The sequence below is a fragment of the Betta splendens genome, chromosome 14 (genome assembly GCF_900634795.4).
Source record: "Betta splendens chromosome 14, fBetSpl5.4, whole genome shotgun sequence".
Classification (NCBI taxonomy): domain Eukaryota; kingdom Metazoa; phylum Chordata; class Actinopteri; order Anabantiformes; family Osphronemidae; genus Betta; species Betta splendens.
Genome location: NC_040894.2, coordinates 16,060,737 through 16,081,240, shown reverse-complemented (window position 1 = coordinate 16,081,240; position 20,504 = coordinate 16,060,737). Strand labels below are relative to the sequence as shown.

The 20,504-nt window shown below is 43.3% G+C and overlaps 1 protein-coding gene across 3 annotated transcripts in view; it reads right to left on the bottom strand.

The window, feature by feature from the left end:
- Nucleotides 1-13,488: 13,488 nt before the first annotated feature.
- The window catches only part of si:ch73-261i21.5 (zona pellucida-like domain-containing protein 1), a 29,896-nt gene continuing 22,880 nt past the window's right edge, over nucleotides 13,489-20,504 (bottom strand). For all 3 annotated transcript variants that reach the window (XM_055502168.1, XM_029173851.3, XM_029173850.3), the window contains 6 exons: nucleotides 16,932-17,029; nucleotides 16,555-16,635; nucleotides 16,047-16,215; nucleotides 15,843-15,960; nucleotides 15,683-15,724; nucleotides 13,489-14,632 (listed from right to left, as the gene is read on the bottom strand). In XM_055502168.1, coding sequence (XP_055358143.1) covers nucleotides 14,481-14,632; nucleotides 15,683-15,724; nucleotides 15,843-15,960; nucleotides 16,047-16,215; nucleotides 16,555-16,635; nucleotides 16,932-17,029 — 660 coding nt within the window. In that variant the 3' untranslated portion in view covers nucleotides 13,489-14,480. The remainder of the gene's footprint in view (nucleotides 14,633-15,682; nucleotides 15,725-15,842; nucleotides 15,961-16,046; nucleotides 16,216-16,554; nucleotides 16,636-16,931; nucleotides 17,030-20,504) is intronic.

Here is a 20,504-nt window from a genome sequence, read left to right as displayed (position 1 = left end):
GTCCTAATTACCACTGATGCAGTGGGTGGTTTATCAGTTTTGCTGTGTAAGATAGTTAACATTGTTAACATTGTTGATTGTATAATTTAATTGCAGCAGGTAGGAAGGATCTATGATATCTCTCCTTCACACAGCGAGGGTGGATTAGTCTGTCACTGAAGCTGCTCTCCAGAGCAGACAGTGAGTCCTCCAGTGAGTGAGATTCCTGGTCCATGATGGATGTGAGTTTAGCCAGGACCCTTCTCTCACCCACCTCCTGCACTTCTAAAGAGTCCACTGTACTCTGCATCGTCATCATTGGTGATCGGTACCATTGAACGATCGCAGAGTCATCAGCTCACACAGCTGTCCGTGTTGTGTCTGAAGTCTAATGTATAGAGGGTGAGGAAAGGGGGCCAGTACAGTCCCCTGTGAGGCCCCCACACTGCAGGTCAGAGTGTCAGACACAGTCTCTGGCTCTAACAAACTGACGCCTGTTTGTAAGATAGTCCATAATCCACTCCGTCAGATGGAGGTCCACACCAGTGTTGGGGGACCTCATCTGTATAATCTGTTATTAACAGAATTATTATTAAGGTCCCACATGCTCAGACAAAGGAAATACTGCGGCCTGCATGTAAAGTCCTCATCCTGATAGTAGTGAGTGAGAACAAAGAGATTTCAAATCTCAGCGCCAAAACCAGGCGCCAGGCTGGGGACCCATACCTGGCTCCCCCGCTGACACAAGCGACAAACGGAGGAGAAACGTGGATGTCAGCCGGAAGAACTTGGACGTCAGCCGTCCTGATTGGACCAAACAATAGGACGGGCGTGACCAAAAACACGGTTATAAAAGTCGCCGTGACCGAAGACTCGTCCCTTGTTCTCTCCGACCCTGTTCCGTTTCCCCTTGTTCTCTGCGATTTCCCCTTCCTTTCTTCTCTCCGACTTCGTCCCGGACCCTTCTCTCCTCGCACACGAGACCACTGCAGACCTTTCTTCTCTCCGTCCGCCTGGAGCCTCCACCGCAGCCAACAGCTGAACCAACGGAGACGTCGTCACAGAGAACGGGCCTGATCACCCATCTACTTCCAGCCATACGGCAGGAAACCGCCAGCGTAACCGCCTCACCCGCCGCCGCATCAGCTGATCACGACGCGATCACCGCGACGCACACCTGGACCGAACCGCAACAGCGCAAGCATGCACGCACGCAACGCCGGAGCTTCTCACCAGGATTGCGCAGTAAGGCAGAGGCATTCTTAAGTCTGAGCAGAGTAGAACTCTTAGGGGATCAGTAATTGTTTTATTGTTGTGTTGTTTCTTTTCCTGCACACACGATCTGACCGCTGTGTGTTTCCGCGATCACGTGACTGTAACGCTGTTACAGATCTACGTGAATCTAAGAGGTGCACATTGAAGTGTTGTAATCTGATTTTACTAGCTTAAGTGCTTTAGTGTGTTACTGTGTAGTGCTCTGTTTCGGCTGCGACCACGCCAAGCGCACGTTTCCACCACTGCACGCTTCCGCGATCACGTGACTATATCGCAGAATATAGCCCCACGTGTTTGTGTGACCACAAGCCTTATTCATGCTAGTCCCACTTCACACTCCTTTACACGCTTCTTTCCCTGTGAGCGCCAGACACGCGCGCTCCATTCAAAGGGCTCACCGGCACACGCGCGCAGCTGTGCCCCCTCACCACGCCCCTAAAGGGGGGCGCTCTCCTCCTCCTCCTCTTCTCTCCTTCTCTCTCTCTCTCCCTCACACACACATACACACACACACCCCTCTTATCTTAGGTAACGCGCATACACATACAGAACGCCAGACGAACACACCATAAGATTAAGTTGTGATTTGCTGAGTTATTCAAGATAGTGTTGACACGAGTTAATATTAACTGTTTAATAAAGCGTTCATAATTCAATTGGTCGTTGTCTGTGATTATTTGTACATGGTTTTACAGCACTAGTGAATTGAGTCGGCTATGGTACGGAGTTCACCCTTCAACTAACTTAAATACAAATGAGACTGTATTGGCTATTCCAAATCGGTTATTGGTCCCTGGAAACAGGGTGGTGCCCCGTAAATTAAGTAATTATTAATTCAATTAATAATTATTAAATCAATAATAGTAAGTGTTTCACTTGCCAAACTATAGACATTTGTCATATAGTTATATATATTTAAGCTAATAACCAAGATTTGTGAATCTAAATTATAAACATAATTGGTATCTCCACTCAGGAGCTATAAATCCAATTATTATAATTTGTGCTCCTCGCATATCCCCAACACCAGTCTCCTCCAGTTTGTGTTTCAGAAGCACCGACTGGATGTGGTTGAAGGCACTGGATAAATTAAAAGACATGATCCTCACAGTGCTGCTGGTACTAAGGATTTTTAATCCTGCAGCCACCTGAAAAAAATCAGGGTGCTAAACTTGTGTTAACCACCAGGTGGCGCAAAGATGTGAGGTCCGACTGTTCATTTCTATCTGTGTCTGCACATTCAGCAAAAACAACGATGTCATGGTATTGTATCATTAAATGTAGAGTAGTTCATTTTTAAATATTATAGATTATTATGCGTCTTTGCTCGCTAGTGCGCTAGTGTTTGTCAATTGCCGAAGCTGCTGATGTTTTTACACAGTTTTCAGGCCAGCTGAGAGACACAGTCCCTCCTCCAGCCAATCCAATAGAATAATATAAGTATAATAACATAAAATAGGAATCTATATTTATTCATTAATCTGTGTTATAAATGTATTTTATCTGTATATCTGTACTCGTCTTCTGGTTTGTTGATCATGAGGAAAAAATACAAAACAAACTTTTTTTTTCATTTCAACTCAGTGCTGAGGAGCCACTTATTCATAGGCAGATGACTTGGATCAAGAAGATAAGATAAGATAAGATAAGAAAAACCTTTAATAGTCCCGCAGTGGGGAAATTACCTCTCACAACAGCAGTACAGATGAGCAAGAATACAGGTACAGAACAGTTTGTGTTGGCACAGTACAAAGCAGTACAGTACAGTTAGAGTGAGTATGAGGTCATTGCAGGGTTATTGCACAGTAATGGGTATAAGATTTGTACCGGTAACAATATACATGATTGTTCACAGATTTACACAAATATTGTGCAGATCAATTGTCAATACGCGCTAGTGTTTGTTGTCAGTTGTTGATGTCGCTGCTGCCTTTATACAGTATGTCCTCGTGTTTAAGTGTCGGGTCCGTGTACGTTTTAACGGTTCGATTTTCCCCTCCAGAATAAAAGCTGGGAAGACGAGAAAACACGTCGTTTTAGAACGTTTTAAACCCGGAGGACCTGTTAATGTGTCTGAACACGCTCCAAGTAAGTCCAGTAACTTCGTATTGTAACGAGAAACCCCCAGCATCTCGTTTAAAAAGGACAAACGGCATTCATTCAAAGCAGCGTGTTAAAAACGAATAAACAAGCTGAAAACGGTGTTTTCAAAACCAGACACATTAATGGATTTAAAGCCATTTCCCGTTTTCTCGTTTCGGGGGAAAACAAATCGCCTGTGGCATTGGAGCATCTTGCCAGAATGAGCTTTGCAAAGAAAGGACACTTGATTTCAAAACCGCGACCTAAGCGTCCCCTCAAACTCCACGTTTGGGGAAGGATTTCTAGGTGGGGACCAGGACCGATGATTATTTTCGAGGGGATTATGGATGGACAGTTTTTCGAGGAGTCCATAATCAAACGCACAGTGGGGCCATATATTAGAAAGTATATTGAAACACGGCATCGGTTTTTCCAGGACAATGACCCCAAACATGTCGCTGCAAGAGCCTGTCTGGAGGCGGAAAGAATCAGCTGGGTGCACACACCGACGGAGTCCCCTGATCTGATCCCCTACTAATTAAACAACATCTGGCTTCTAAAACCAATGGTCTTTTTCTTATACTCCTGACATTAAAAACCTTTCACTTCACTGCTTTTAAACGCAGTTCCTATGGACGTTCACATAAAATCTGTAAGAGGATTTTATTACATATAAATAAATACATTGCATTAAATCTTTCTCTATGGCGCGACAGAACGTCAGGACTCAGCAGATCAACAAGGCATTAATGCAGCAGCTTGTTTGTTTTACATGTGCTTATTACGCACGATAAACGTTTTTCACTGAATGAAAACGAAAATAACTCCTGCTCTGCAGCATAAACCACTTTGACCACTTTTAAGGTGGTCAGGTTAAACAGTTGGAAGCTGCATTATTATACTTTACCGTAATGACATTTACCACAATATCTGCAGAAAAACATTGTTTTATTACACAGGCAACACAGTGGATTTGGAACTCGCTCCGCGCGAGTTACGGCGTCTGATGTTGATTCAGTTGCAAAGCAAACTTCAAACCCCACCCCCTACTACGTATTGGCACAGAGACATTAACATATTGTCTCCACTCAGTCAATAGGTGTAAAATACTTTAGCTCCGAGACAAAGAAAAACTCCATGGGAGATCGTGCGCGTGATCAGCTGCACCTACAGCTGTGAGACGCCAAAACCTTTCACTTGACTTTTTTAAACGGTCTTCTTATGGTATTTAACACAGGTCTGGCAGACTACCACTGCTAACGTGTAGAGTTATATCATATAATAAAAATAAATAAATTGTAATAAACTCTCTGTGGTGCCAGAACGCCAGGACTGAGTAGATCTCCGACTCATTAATGCAGCAAGTTGTTTGTTCTGCATATACTGATTCTGCATGAGTAATAAGGACTGTTTTACACTTATTTAGCCGAGGACAAAACTCAAAAGAGAGACACCCATCACGTTTTAACAAATGTGCAATAAGAAATATAAACAGAAATAGCTTGAAAGCGTTTCCGTTTTATATTCCGTTTATTTCGTTATTACTGCTTTCATCTGTACCACATAAAGTCATTGCAGAGCTACAGTCGTGTTCCTACGAAGTTAACCAGCTGTTTCTTTCGTTATTCCCTCTTTCATGTCCGTCTGTTGAATGAAAGTGGGCGTGGCCATCCACGTCCCAGAGCGGTGACACTGGGGGAAGGGGAAACACGCATCAACACGCTGGACAAAGATCTGCGTTTCTCTGCTGCTACAGCCTCGGCTGCGTTGGGTTGTTAGTGTCCCTTTCACCTGTACCATGTGAAATGTGTTACTTTGATCAGCCGCTTTCACAATCAGAATCGTTTTTATTCCCCAGGTTTGAACAGGGAAAATATTATTTTTATTTACAAAAAAAAAATTAAAACGTTCACATGTGATTTGCCCGCTTTGATGTAGACAAAACTCTTGAAAGCGTTTTACTTTACATTCCGTTTATTTCGTTATTCCTACTTTCATATGTGTCTGATATTAAAAGTGGGCGGGGCTATCAGTCCCGTAGCAAAGGTAAGCGCTGACTGTGGGGGCTGGGCGCATCAGCATACAGGACAAAGACCTGTGTTCCTCTGCCACAGCCTCCTCTTTCAGCCTGTTGTAATTGCAAATGCTGCACTGAGCTCTCTTTTACTTTGATGAGTTTTGTGTCTACATGAAAGCGGGCAGAACAACGTCCATGCGTGTGTCACGCTGAAAGCGGCTGGTGAACCTCTTGGGAACATGGCTGTAGCTCTGCAATGACTTTATGTGGTACAGGTGAAAGGGAAAATAACGAAAGAAACGGAATATAAAACGGAAACGCTTTCAAGCGTTTTCTGTTCACCCAAACTAGATGGGTGTACAGTCATCTTTTCAGTAATTTTTAGCATTTGCATGTTATTGTATATAAATAACGAAATTAACAAAATCTATGTTTGAAAAAACTGTGCAGAGTTCCGTGTCTACATGAAAGCGGGCAGAACAACGTCTGTCTATGACTCACTGACGAAAGCGGCTGGTGAACCTCTTGGGAACATGGCTGTAGCTCTGTTAAATAAGACTGGCAGCCAGCCCTATTAATCATTTGTTATTTTCTTGTATGCCAAAATATAAAAATGTTTAGTAATTACAACTTCTGCTTCCACCGGGATTCGAACCCGGGGTAAAAAATTGACACATCAAGGCTGTTAAACAATAAACAAACCATTACACCACGGAGGCGTTAATCCAGGGCTCTAGATGGGCCTATATAACATACGTATAGGACAGCGTCATAAAGGCCAGTGTGGGGGCTGATCGCCACCTATAGGCCAAATAGACGTAACACAGCTTCAACGCGCTAAAAACCCGGTGATACCGCGCTGAAAATGCAAACAGATTGCCGTAAAGGCTGACACTTTTAAGTGCTACGACTGTATGCCGTGTCGGTAGGCGAACTGCAGCTGGTCCAGGTAGGTTTTTTAAGATGTTTTGTAGCAAAGTTCAATCTAGACTGTATTTTTGACGCTTATGAGTGGCTTGCACCTTGCAGTGTACTCTCTGTATTTACCTTCATGCAGTCTTCTCTTTATGGTAGACTTTAATATTGATACGCCTACCTCCTAGAGAGTGTTCACTTAGTTGGCTGTTGTAAATGGGTTTCTGTTAGAAAAATACTGCATTTAATTATTGAAACATATTTTGCTGATTTATTGTAACTTTGTTAGCTTTGCCTATCAAGAACAGGGAGTACCTGTTGTAGCATCTTTGTCCTTGATGCTTGCTCTGTGCAGAGAATATCGGCCCTGCACTGTGTGACCAAGGTATGAAAGTAAGCTGTACTCTTGGCTTTTGCTGTAAACTGCTCACTCCTGCGTAAGTAAAAATCCAAAAAAGTTCTCAACTGTTTGTGTCACTTTTATTTAAGGTGTAACTAGAAAAGGGAATTCAATTTGGGGGCTCGTCCGGGATCCCAAGATCCTTGCTCCACTGGAACATTGAGGGGAAGACTGAAGACTGTGCGCACAGCCAGGTTTACCCCCTGAAGGAAATCCTGGGAGGTGGATTCCAGGCCTGGTCACGAGTCGGCTGGTATTCTGATTATACGAGGTGACAGGATCCTGAACCAGAGCCAGGACACAGTTCAGGCGAGTATAAAAAAAGGAAATCCTAAGGTATCTTAAATTCTGTGATTGGCTCACGAGGTGAAAGAAGTCTGGGTCTTCATAAAAGTGACAGGTGTGGTGGAAATTTCCCATAAAGAGGCAGATGAGAGAGTTGTACTTTCGTGCGATTTATTGAAATAATAAAGAAAATAAAAATAATGGGGAAAGCAAATAAAAAGCATGGATGTTGATCGTGCACATCAACAAACCAAAAACCTGCTAGGGAGATCAGTGCAAACACCACGAAGGTGTGATGCAAAGAGCCCACGATCCTCAAGTTGCTTCTGCCTTTTAACCTTTCTCCCGGGACCTGGTGGAATCTCCTTATCACACTGTGGGTGAAGATGCTTACATTACACAGGGAATACACAAGGTTACAGCCTTGGGTCTGGTGAGGCATCAGACAGAAAGGAGCCAGAGCCCAGGGGTAAAAGGCAGACACAGGCCATAAACAATCGGTCACCTTGAGAGGGAGATAGATTGTCTGTCTGAGAATGTTCAGTTCTGGGTCTAATCAACAAGTACAGAATGCATGGTCGCTATATAGAGTCAGAAATGAACACAAAAAGCATTAAAGTACAATTTTTCCATTACAACAGGATCACAAGATAAAAAGAGGACCGGGCCCTCGCAGCCGAGAGGAAACCTAACGATGTTAATATAAACTCTGCACTCTGCAACATGATATTGGAAGCAACGAGTGCACGTGTTACCTCACCATCAGAGGACTGCGAGCAGTTTGTGCGTGATATGGGAGAACTACTGCAAAGTTATCAGTTAAACGGTATGGAAACAGAGAGAGTAATTAGGCAAATAGTGGCAGGAAAGTTGATCTTGATAAAAGGAGATTGGAATCCTTTAGATAACCAAAATCATCCATTGCCTTATGGGAACTCTGGCCTAACTACAAAGTCTCTATGACAGATGTAAATCTCAGTGGCCCCAAAGAACAAACTGGACAAAAATAAATGTCTCATGCCAAAAAGAGGACGCAAGCGTTGTGGATTTTTACAATAGAATGGCTCCTGTGTTTGAAGTTCATAGTGGTCGTCAACCAAACAATGACCAAAATGGGCCTTGAAATCAGAAACTGAAAAATGCTGTGTTCAGAGGTCTGAAACTGGACTTGAAGAAAAAGGAAGAAAAGAGTCTAGTAGACCTGCCCACCTGCACATTGAACACATTTCTGGACCATGCAAGGCATGCTGAAAGACTGATCAAAGACAAAGTAAAAACGACAGCATTTTGAAGAATGTTATTGGCAAGATAGTAGGTGGCAGAGGAAGGTTTAGAGGACGTGGTGTATGACCATTTAGGGGTGGACGAGACAGAAACCCTAATAAGAAAGATGAGAATGTGTGTTGGCAATGTGGGGAGACAGGACATGTGACTATAAACGTGACACATGACTAACCGACCAAATAGAGAAAGAAGGGGATGATTGGAATGATGAACTGACTGAAGAACTGACTGGCAGAAAGACTGTTTCACATGCATGACTACCTTCAAATCACTTTAACTGTCCTTGGTAAAAAAGAGATTTTTTTAGTGGACACTGGAGCCACTAAGACAGTGATAAACGGCAGTTGGCTCAAACAACATCTAGGCAAAAGCGAAGTTATGGTGCAATCAACAAATGGAGACATTGACATGGAAACAGTAACAGAAGCCTTAGCCTTGAATGATTCAGTTACAGGAAGTGAGGCTATTGTACATGTTTTATATAGCCCATCCTGTCCAGTAAATTTTATTGGGAGAGACGCAATTACCAAACTTGAATATAGTCGCTTATAGAATGGAGACTGATTATTTGACGTATCAGACAAACACATAAAATTGAGCTGTTAACAGAGTTCATGCTTGGCAACCACAGCAGAAGTACGAATACAGCCCAGTGACTGGCTGGGAGAAGATAGCTCTGAACTGGACAACCCAGACTGTGCCCACAGCCCACCTTGGAGGAAACCCCTATAAATCAGAATGATGTTATGTTGACCTTGAGGTGAATCAAAATGAATTACAACAGATCCCTTCACATTTATGGAAAAGAGATGATGCAGATGTAGGGCTAATGAAAGGAGTAGCCCCTGTCCATATAAAAGAATATAGAATAAAGAATATATAAAAGAATACTCACATATTCCCAGTAAAAAAGACCCTTCCACTGGTTGGAGAATGGTGCAAGACCTTCAGTCTGTAAATAAAGCTATACAACTAAGAGCAGTTGTAGTACTTGATCCCTACACTCAGATAAACAGATCTTCTCAGTTATAGATATGAGTAATGCCTTTTTCAGTATTTCAATACACCCAGATTCACAATTTTGGTTTGCGTTTACTTACACAGGTCAGCAATACACATACAACAGGCTACCCCAAGGCTATTGCGAAAGTCCCACTATTTTCTTTCAGTGTATGTCAGCAAATCTGGCTAAGTTTACACCACCACACGGCAGTCAGATATTATTGGACATGGATGACATTCTGGTGGCGTCACAGACTAAAGAAGAATGCAGATAAGATACTGTAGCACTTCTTTCATTTCTGGCAGAGAACGGCCAAAAGGTCAGTAAAAACAAACTGCAGCTGTGGAAAAAGGAAGTGAAATATTTAGGACACACCAGTCGGCGGACAAAAAACAAATCCAGATGGAGTCGCAGCTATATTAAAAGCAAAACCTAAACCACAAACTAAAAAACATATAATGTAATTTCTGGGCATGACAAACTACTGCAGGAGGTGGATACCAGATTATGCACATTTAACAGCCCCAAGAGCTGATGTTTAAAAAAGAAATAGCAATGCACATGAAACTAGAATGGACAACTGAAGAAGAAGCCTCTTTCACACAACTTAAAAAAGCAATGCATTAGGCTTTCCAGACTACTCCAAACCCTTTGTGCAGATAGTAGACTGTAAAGAAGAATACATGGTCTCTGTACTGGCACAACAATTTGGCATGCAAATGAGACCAGTTATGTATTATTCGACATGACTTGGCCTAGTTGCCAGGGCATTGCCACCGTGTGTAAGAGTAGTAGAGGCAGCCACAGAAGCGGTGTTAGCATCATCCACCATTGTATTGTATTACCAACTGACACTGTTAGTGCCACATACCATCTCTATTCTGCTCCTGCAAGAAAAGATAAAACTACTTTCCCCGGCGAGACATTTGTCGTGTATGGCAGTCCTACTGGAACAGCCACACATGACAATAGTAAAGTGTACAGTTCTGAATCCCTCAACTCGGATGCCTACAGAAGAGGATGGAGAGCCTCATGACTGTTAACTCAAATGTTAAAAAGTCACAAAACCTAGGCCAGATTTACAGGACGACCCAATACCTAGTTCTGTATTTATCTAAGTGGATGGATCAAGCACAAAGTCTGAAACTGGAATAACACAAAGTGGCAATACAGTTGTAACTGAAAACCGTAAAAGCAGAACCAATACCCCCACACTACAGTGCGCAAGCAGCAGAAATAATTGCACTGACGGAGGCATGCAAACTCATGGCAGGTCAGATAGTTACCATCTATACTGACATACGCGCTGTATGCGCATTCAAGCATTTATATATTTGATAGTCAATGGGAAAATCAAGGCATCATAACGTCAATGGGAAAACCTATAGTGCATGGCAACTTAATAAAAAATTTATGAAAAGCAGTACAACTACCTACAAAAATAGCCATTTGCAAATGCACTGCTCATACCAATTCTAAAGACAGAGAGTCAAAAGGAAATGCTAAAGCACATGAAGAGGCCAAAAGGGCCGCAAAGCGATGTCACATTTATCTCGCTGACCCTGTAGATGGCACACTCCTAAAAGAAATGCAAAACAGCACCCCCACGTGCAAAAAAGATTAATGGACCCTTAAAGGATCAATGGTTAATCCGCAAGGTTATTATGTTTGAAGAGGGAAACTTGTCCTACCAGCGTCGCTCTATAAATGGGCAGCGATCTTGAGTCATGGGCTTTGGCATGTCTCAACAGGGGGATGGTACGGATAATAAACAAATACTATACTACTTATGGATTTACAAATTATTCTGAAAGATTTTGTTCCAAATGTATCATGTGCGCCAAACATAACCCTCAGGGAAATATTTGACAACTAAGAAGAACATTCCCTAAAGCAGAATATCAATTCCAATATTTACATATGGATTTTATTGAATTAACTAGGTGTCAAGGTGAAAAGTATTGTTGGTTTTTTAATTTTTCCCATATGGGTAGAAGTCAGTGACGTGCGGTCAGGGTAGGCATGGGAGGCGGGGCCTCACCTCAGCTGACAAAATAACATAATATGAATGCATAATAACATGAAATAGGAATCAACATCTGTCCATTGATCTGTGTTATAATTGTATTTCCTCTACATTTTTCAACATTTCTTAACATTTCCACAAGTAAAATCGATGAATATGCGTATTTCCGGTCCTAATATGGGGAGAAACGCGAGACACATTCATAACTAAACAACTGCTGTACTGCGGTTTACCTTGAAATTAAATATTAATACCAATAATAGTGTTAAGGTATGTGCACACACTCATACAAACATATACATATATCATATACTTACACTTATGCATTGTTATACATATCTAAAAACTACTTAATAATAGCCATGATGTACAACATCACAATTTCCATATTTACACATTATTGATATTGGCAGTGATAAGTATCTGTAATAATTATGGTTAGATTTAAAAACCCTGTTTATCAGCTAAGGTGTTGAGTGTCCCACTACAAGCTTAGTAAAGCTGTAGCTTAACATTGTTCACCCAAAGTGTGAGGCAGATAGTGGTGCATGAGCAATGCCACTTGTGAAAGCCAGGGTGATAGGAGGAGCTCAGCCACTACACCCAGCCAAACGAGTGGAAGGAAGATACCCAATAGCCAGGAAGCCCACACCTTCAGTTCCAGGAGGCCAGGTGTTGCGACCCAAGCCACTGTGGTGGAAATTTCCCATAAAGAGGCAGATGAGAGAGTTGTCTTTTGTGTGATTTATTATAAAAATAAAAGGAAAATAAAAATACTGGGGAAAGCAAATCAAAAACATGGATGTTGATCGTGCACATCAACAAACCAAAAAGAGCCCACGATCCTCAAGTTGTCCCTGCCTTTTAACCCCTTTCTCTGGCTCTGGTGGAATGTCTCTCTGCACCAATAGAATTGTTTGTGCCACCTTATCTCGTCGTGAGTAAGAATGTTTGCATTCTCACTTCTGCATCATCATGTCTTGTTATCCAAAGGAAGGAACACCAAGCTTCCAAGACAAGATGCATTCGCTTTAACAGCCTTGGGTCTGGTGGGGAGTCAGATAGGATGGAGCCAGAGTCCGGGTGTAAAAAAAAACATATATCATAAATTATTAGTCAGTCAAATGGAACATCAGATGTTTTGATTTGATGTACGACAGCAAGAGATTAGTTGTTTGTGTAAGAATGTTCAGTTCAGTATTGCACCTAACCAGCACATGACGACTGTGTTGGATAAGAAATAGCACAAAGGCACAATTTTCCATTACAGCTGCCCACACAGAGCTCCCCAGGCAGAGCTGCAGCAGCCACAGAGACAGCAACCAAGGTCAGAGTGGACCACTGTGATCAACGCTATCCGCCCCAGGAGTTGGTTTTCTGTTGTCTAAAAAACAGAGGAAGTTGCTTTTGCCGTAAACTGCTCAGTCCTGTGCAAGTAAAAATCCTAAAACGTCTCAACTCTTTATGTCTCTTTTTAAGATATAAATAACTACAAAAGGGGATTAAATTTTCAACAGTTTCTCCTCACTATGGAAAAAAATCTACGATCATCCACCACTGTTGTCTTTTGTGAATGTTCAGGGGCCTCAGGTACTAAGGGTACTGAAACACTTAAGAATCTACGCCTACAATGTTCAGATGTATGACTACGTAAAGTAGAAATGGGAATAGACCTACAGTAGCTCCCTGGTTTCCTTAAGTACTTTTCTACAACTATTGATCCGCTGGCAACACTAAGAGGTGAAACTGGGAAACTGGTAATCACTTAAAAATGATCGTTAGTCACACGGGAGAAAAACGAAAAATAATGAATACCATTGTGCAATTAGATAAGAGGATATAAAAATATAAGCAAAACAGTACAAACATATTTTGAATAGCCCTGTTAGATGATCTGGTAAAGGTTTAATTAGAGGATCCATTAAAGGCGTCTGTTGTTGGAGCTTGACAGAGCGAGAACCACGCAGCCAGCCACATTCAGCTGCTGACCTTGGGGGGGCATCCAGAGGGAGCTGCAGGTTAGTTGGGTACAGTATATGCCAGTGGACCCTAAGCTGAGCCGAGCCATGCCAGCTGTGTGGGACGCAATCATCTGTATGTCAGCAAGGCATCAAGTTCACATACAACATTCTCCCTGCAAATTGCGCTTTAGCCGATTTACCTGATGTAATCGGATCCATCGACTGAACACATTGTTATAAAAGCACCATCGCAGGATGAAGTGACATATGTCAACAGAAAACATTTTTATTTCATCAGTGTACAAGTGATGCCCAAATGCAGCTACAGTCACTAACATTGTCTCAAGGAAGCATGATCCGTTCATTTTAATGAACAGCATGGTTGGGGTCAGATTTGAAGCTGGTAGCAGATTGGTGGCTTCTTGGTAAATAATTTACCGGCCTTGGTATTAATTCCTGTTGCACAAAGAACCTAAGCGCCCCCAAAGTACATCCTGTCTTCGACGTCAATACAGGTCACTTGTTTGATGTAAAAACTTCCTATTAGTAACTGAAAACAGTGTCAGGAGGTTTATTCTTCAGTGATACTTTGGCCACCCTTCACGCCACATCCACCTTTAGGTAAGATAACTTTAATTTTTTTATTACCATTACTGTGCAAAACCTGCAGCATTAACACCTGCACACAGTCTGACTCAGTGTACTGCGCAGACACAGACCATGTTTTCAATAGCATAGAAATCAATTGTCCAATTACTTACGAGTCCACAAAATGAAGGGTTTTTTAACATTTATAAGCAAGCACTGTGTAGACTATTGTTGTAGTCGGAGACCTGTTCATTTAGAGTGGAAAGATAGTTTATATTAGGCAGTTAATGCCATCACAAAGCATGTCCATATTAATGTCCTTAATGTCGCGATAGGGTATAGTCTGTGGTGTGGTGATTGTTGATAGTAGTTAACATTAAAAGCTATGAGCATACTGTATGGTTGGAGAAGGGAATGTCAGCAGAAATGATTCCAGTGCAGCAAACCAGATGCAATATGTGTCCTTTAGAGTGAGTGGGGACATTGATGTATTGTTAAATTCCAAAGCTGTCCAGGCAAGATAAAAAAAAAAAACATTAGTGACAGTTCTGGCAGCATTATCAATGTGGATGTTCTCACGCAGATCTGTGACCATGGCCTCTCATTTGCTACTGAGGTGTTGTCAGATATATTGTAATTTGTATATTGTAAGTCCTGACCTTCTGTCATTTTGGGGGGCACAAAATTGTGTTAGGGTTAACATTGGACTGGGACATGTAAACAACAAAAGCCAACAGACTAAGGCAGATAGTTCCGATGGTGCCTGCTATGAGTGACACAGCCAGCAAGATACTGTTCATGAAAGCCTTTGGAGTTTCTGAGAAAAAAAGCACAAGATTAGACAAAACAGAACACTATTCAGACATGAGTTATTTTTTTAATTCACATGAGCCCTGAAAAAACAGATGAGAGCATTCTCTCAGCATCTCTACAGCTCTTCTCCTACAGAAGGAAGAGATGAAGGAAGATGTTGTTATCAAACTTGCTAGTTTCATCCTCTGGCTTGTCTCTCTCTCTTTCTCTTTCTCCTCTTGCTGTCTTCCTTTTGTTGCTTCTTCTTCTTATTTATTAAATTAATATTCTAATATAGTTAAATAGCTGATAATAAATCAATTCTGTGAATTCTACGGTACATTATAGAGATAATTGGCACCTCCTCTCAGGTGGTATAATCCCAATTATCATAATCTGTGTTATTTTGGTTGCCCTGCAAATGTCGAGGAAAGACACAATAACATTATCTATTATACACTTTATGTTAGGTGTATATATCAATATTTCACATTACTGTAATGTTAGACTTGATAACTCTGGTTATTTTTTCTACATAGTCTAATATTGTTAAAAAAATATTTTTCTGATTTCAGTGAAATGCTCTCTGGTGTTTAAGAATATATCAGTTGACCTTCACGTGTGAGAAGCTAATTCTGAATAATGCTCCTAATGCTCTGTGACTCACTTCCCCATTTCTTCACAGACCACCATAGTAAATCCTTATGCTTCCTATAGCATAAAAATGGCTTTAAGCTTTATTGCGACTGAGAGTTTGATACTGATCATGCTGCCTCTTGTACAGTAGTTTGCAAAGTGTCTGACCCGCATTCTTGTCCATGTTCATATTCAAAAAATGAAAACATGAACCTTTGGTTATGGGTAAGTGCAGGAACCAGGATTTTGACATTGATCCTGTTTTTTGTCTCCCAGTATCCTCAGTTTGAGACTGTACCTGTCAGAAATAAATTCTGGAATGCATGCATTAACAAAATACGAGTAAAATAGTAAGTTATGCCAAAATTACTGGAAAAGCTAAATCCAGGCTAATGTTATTGTCATATGTATTGTTTCATATAAATATAGAAACTAATACCTGTCTGCAGTGTCTGCGTGCTCTCAGATGCCACCAGATTGCCTGTGAGGAGAAACCAAACCATCACCAACAACAAATCCAGCAAAAAAATATTTTATTAAACCAATTTATTGTTATACAAATATAATTAAATGATTTGTGTGACTGTCTATACTCTCACCATCGTCTGGGCGGATAGTGATGGGGCCTGAACTGACAGTGGCAGTGTCAGTCACTGTGGTGATGTGTTTGCTAGTAATACTGCGAACCTTCCTCAAGGTAGAGTCGGTAGTGCAATTCTGAAATTACATTTATAATTGTGATTTTTGTTTAACTAAGATTTTCATTAGGGATATGGCGGTTTTCACTTAATGCAGAATCTGACCTCCACAAGGTCAGGGCAGATGGTCTTTACACAAAGTCTGGTGGCACAATGTATGTAGTAGGTTGAAACAGGACCTTGGTTTTGAAGAAGACGAAAAGCTTCAAATGAGAAGCGTGCTTCCTGTTGCTCTCCATTGACTATTATTAATGTCTCACAATCACGGTCACACCTTGAAGAGGAAAGATCTTTGTGATTTGTGTCTGGTTTCGATATATTGTATCCAGGGCCGGCCCTGGCCAAGTTTGCACCCCAGGTGAGATCCTGATTTTGTGCCCTCTACTCACCCCCCCACCCCGAGACGCAATTGCGGTTACAACCCCGTCCCAATCGCGACTATGTGTGGGGGGGCGCAATTGTTTCGGTGCTCTAGGCGAGAAGTGGAGCCCTAGGCGACCACCTAGTTCACCTATGCCCAGAGCCGGCCCTGATTGTATCTATGAGTACATAAAATTACTAGTACAAAGAGTTGTAAAAAAATAACCAAAAACTTGTTAGTTCAATGACTCACCCAACAAAGAGATCGTGTCCTGTGATGTTGTAGGCAAAGGGTAAGGGTGTGGCATAACAATGGTCCAAGAGCAGATTGAATCTACATGATGAAGGTGAAACACATGGATTGCTAATGTGCCCCTAGAAGTCAATGTCCTGCGGCTTACAGTACTGTACCCCAGCTGCCCCAACTACTTTCACATGTGACCTATTCTCCACGTAGTTCTTTACTTTGTATGCTGTTATTTTCTTGTTCACCCCAGATCATCTGCCCCTGTAGTATTGCCTACTTTCCTGTGCTTCATACTGTGACTGATGATATTTTTATCTGACTGATATACACAGTTCTGACAACTTTTCAATATACCTCAGTTGTAAAAAGTAAGTGTGATGTACCTCTTGGTGAGATTTGACGCCTTTACTTCAACATAGATCCTGGTCCTTACCTCCAGGCCTTCTGGAGGGATCTGCAGCAAGTCGATGTAATAGCTGTCCTTTGGTGTCATTAAAACATGGAAAGAAAGCATGCTGTTTAGATAGATGTGTATTTTTGCATTGTTTTCTGGGCCACATGACCCTTGTATGCTGTTACTTTGAATTTTGCAGGTCTATCATTCCCACTCTCATCAATGCTTTTGTACACCAAGATAGGGACAGAGGATATTTTTGATGGAAGCTGCTTTTGAAATGCTTTAAAATGTTATATCATACAGACCAACCTGAGCTCATATTACCTAATTGACAAATAGAGTTGATTGCATTCCCAGATCAAAAACCTTTAGAATATTAGTCGTTTAAGACTAAACAATGTCAGACTCCATAGTTTTCTGTGGACCACTCCATAAGTTGGCCAGTGATTAGAAGTTTAGCTGCATGTTGTCACTTAACTTCAGGCTGTATCTGTGGTATCCTTCATATGTTAGATTAATTCATAGATAATGAATCTTCCATAAAACCCTCTGTTATGTGAACATTTCTTATTAACTTTTGAATTGACCATAATTGACCTTGCAGCAGCTGGAAAGAAATCTTACTATAGCAGATGTTTATCTGGTTATGCTGTTGCCAGACTGAAGTAGATGGTTCCTTGTAGCTACACAGATGAGAACAGTCACCTTAATCCTTATGCACAGGTCGACTGTCTTGTAGATGATGCTGCAGCCTCTCTGCATACAATTTTAGACACAGTGGCTCCTCTTAAGAAGAAGTAAATGAATCAGAGTGATATGTTTTATGTACTTGACGGTTCATTTAGATTGTTTAACGGTTGTCTGTGCCTAATAGACTCTGGACTCCCAAGCCAAAGGCCAGGGAGTTGTCTCTCTCTGTCTGTTGAGACTTAGCACTCCATCTTCTCTGATACTCAATGCCCGTTGTGCAGTGGTACATCTTCGCACACACACGGCGACAGGGATGAGATAGTGCATGCAATTTGATTGAATTAGACAGACATTCCACCCCTAGTCGGATCGAGGGGTTAAAAGGCGAAGACAACTTGAGGATTTTGTGATCTTTGCATTATACCTTCGTGGTGCATGTTTTGATCTCCTCAGCTGGCTTTTGATTTGCTTTTTCCGTTATCTTTCATTTTTCTCTGTTATTACAACAAATTTTACAAAAGACAACTCTCTCATCTGCCTTTTATTACAAATTTCCACAACATTTTTGGTGTCGCGAACAGGATCTTCGCTGCAGGTCGTCTGGACGGCATGAACAGGGACGGCGGTCCTGAGGACTAGGTTCACTCAGCCTCCAAACCTCTACAGACATTCAGAGTTGGGAGGACTGCTCACCCCATCTGGATCACCTCTGACAAGATCCATCAAACTCAAATTCCAAATCAGCTTGATCCAGTAAGAGAGATTTCTTTTTGCTATGATTTATTAAGGGAAAAAGGGTGGGTTACTTTGGTTCTGGTTATTTGGTTTCAATAGAATAATACTTACAGTTGGATTTGGAAAGCCTGTTTATCAGCTCAGGTATTGAGTGTCCCACTACAAGGTTAGTAAAGCTGCAGCGGGTGAGGCAGACGTTGGTGCATGAACAATGCCACTTGTGAAAGCCAGGGTGACGTGAGGAGCTCGGCCACTACGCCCATCCAATAAGCAGAGGAAGGAATCCTAGCAGCCAGGGAGCCCACGCACCTTCAGTTCCAGGAGGGCAGGTGTTGCGACCCAAGCCGCCCCCACACAGAGCCCCCCAGGCAGAGCTGCAGCAGCCACAGAGACAGCACCCGAGGTCAGAGTGGGCCACCGTGGGTCAACGCTGTCCGCCCCATGAGAACCAGGGGCAAACACTCCCCCCGGTGGGAGGGTCGGCCTGAAAGAGTGGAGCCCGAGGACCCACGGTCCGTAGGGAGCCCGCTAGGAGATGCCCCCGCGCCCAGAGTGGGACCCGCCCCCAGTCCACCAGCCCCACACGAGCTGAGCGGTGCCTACCCCATCGGCCCAACCCTATCCCCTGGCACCACATCGCAGCACAAGGCCAGCAATTGGTGGGGGTCAGCACAAAGGAGACCACCCAGGCAGACGATCAACGTACCTCGAGCGGAAAACCGGACCCCTCACACTCCAACCGCACCACACGCATACAGACTCACACAAACACAGACGCATACACCCACCCACATGTATAACACACATCATCACACACACACACCATAAACTCTCTTACAACAGACTAGTCATTCATACGTGAAACCATGCACTCTCAGACACATTCTCACACCCACACCATTCGCCTGATCTCATTCGTGGGGAGGGTAGGTCTGCCGCCCATGTGGCCCCAGGCAGGGACCGCAGCTCCTCCTGAGCTTGGCTCAACTCCCCCAACCCGGGAGAAGCAGAGGGCAGCAGAAAAGGCACCCCCGAACCCTGCAACCCAGCTTGGACGTGAGTGTGTGACACTAGAGTGCACTGAAAGTGGCTGACACCTCCAGGAGCATGACCGCTGGCTGACAGTGTCCCCCCCCGGACAGTGCCCCCCCCACACCCTAAATGTCTTTTTGTAGTTAAAACTGTGTGGTGATCTCCCCACCAGGGCCAGTGGGCGAGGCCAAAACCGGCCTCAGCCCCAGGCCCCAGTGAAAGAGCCCTGGTCCCTCCATGAGCAGGGCGCCCCTTGCAGACCTAAAGTGGATGAATGTGGAGAAATGTAGTTGGGAAGCAAAGGACCAGGGTCCGCAGAGCCAGGTTCCCGACTAGCTCTACTACCCATCCCACCGCCCCCCATAACCCCTAGCCAGGAAGAGACAGCCAAGACCCGGGGACCGCAGTACTACTGCCCAGGCACCACTCAGCCAGAGCCATCCTCACCCTTCTTTCACACTTAGCCATTCTCTCGCTCAAGTATGCCCATGCTTGCCCCGTGTAGTGCTACACTCAAACCTACACACATACTCTGCGGTTGTGCATTGAGGGCCAACCTCCGCCCAGGGCCCAATGAAGGTTGCAGCTCGAGTAGTCCGCCAACCCCCCCCCCCCCAACAGGCCAGCCAGCCCGCCTCCGCTCCCCGGAGACAGGCACACACCAACCCCCAAAATGGCCCTACTCCGGCATAGGACCGCCGGTCTCAGCAGCCACCACACCCCAACCGCAGGGGACCCATGCTGCCAGCAAAGAATCCACTTTGTCCTGGTTCCTTATGTAGGCAGGTCTCTCTAGATCAAGCCTACTTTGTTACAAACTGACGAGGGAGGAAGGACCCAAATGCACAGCGTTGACTTGAGTATGATGAAAAGGTTTATTAGCAAGGTCAGGCAGGTAGAGGTCATACACGGTGGAGTAGCAATCAGGATCCGACCAGGAGCAGGCAGAGACGTGGTCAAGGTACAGGCAAAGGTCGACTTACAGTACAGGACGGTCATAGGCTAGGCAAGAGCAGGGTCGAGGACAAAGCACGGTCAGTAACACAAGGCAAGAGATCAAGGAATGCTGGAATGCTAGTGAGGAATCAACGTAGACAATCTG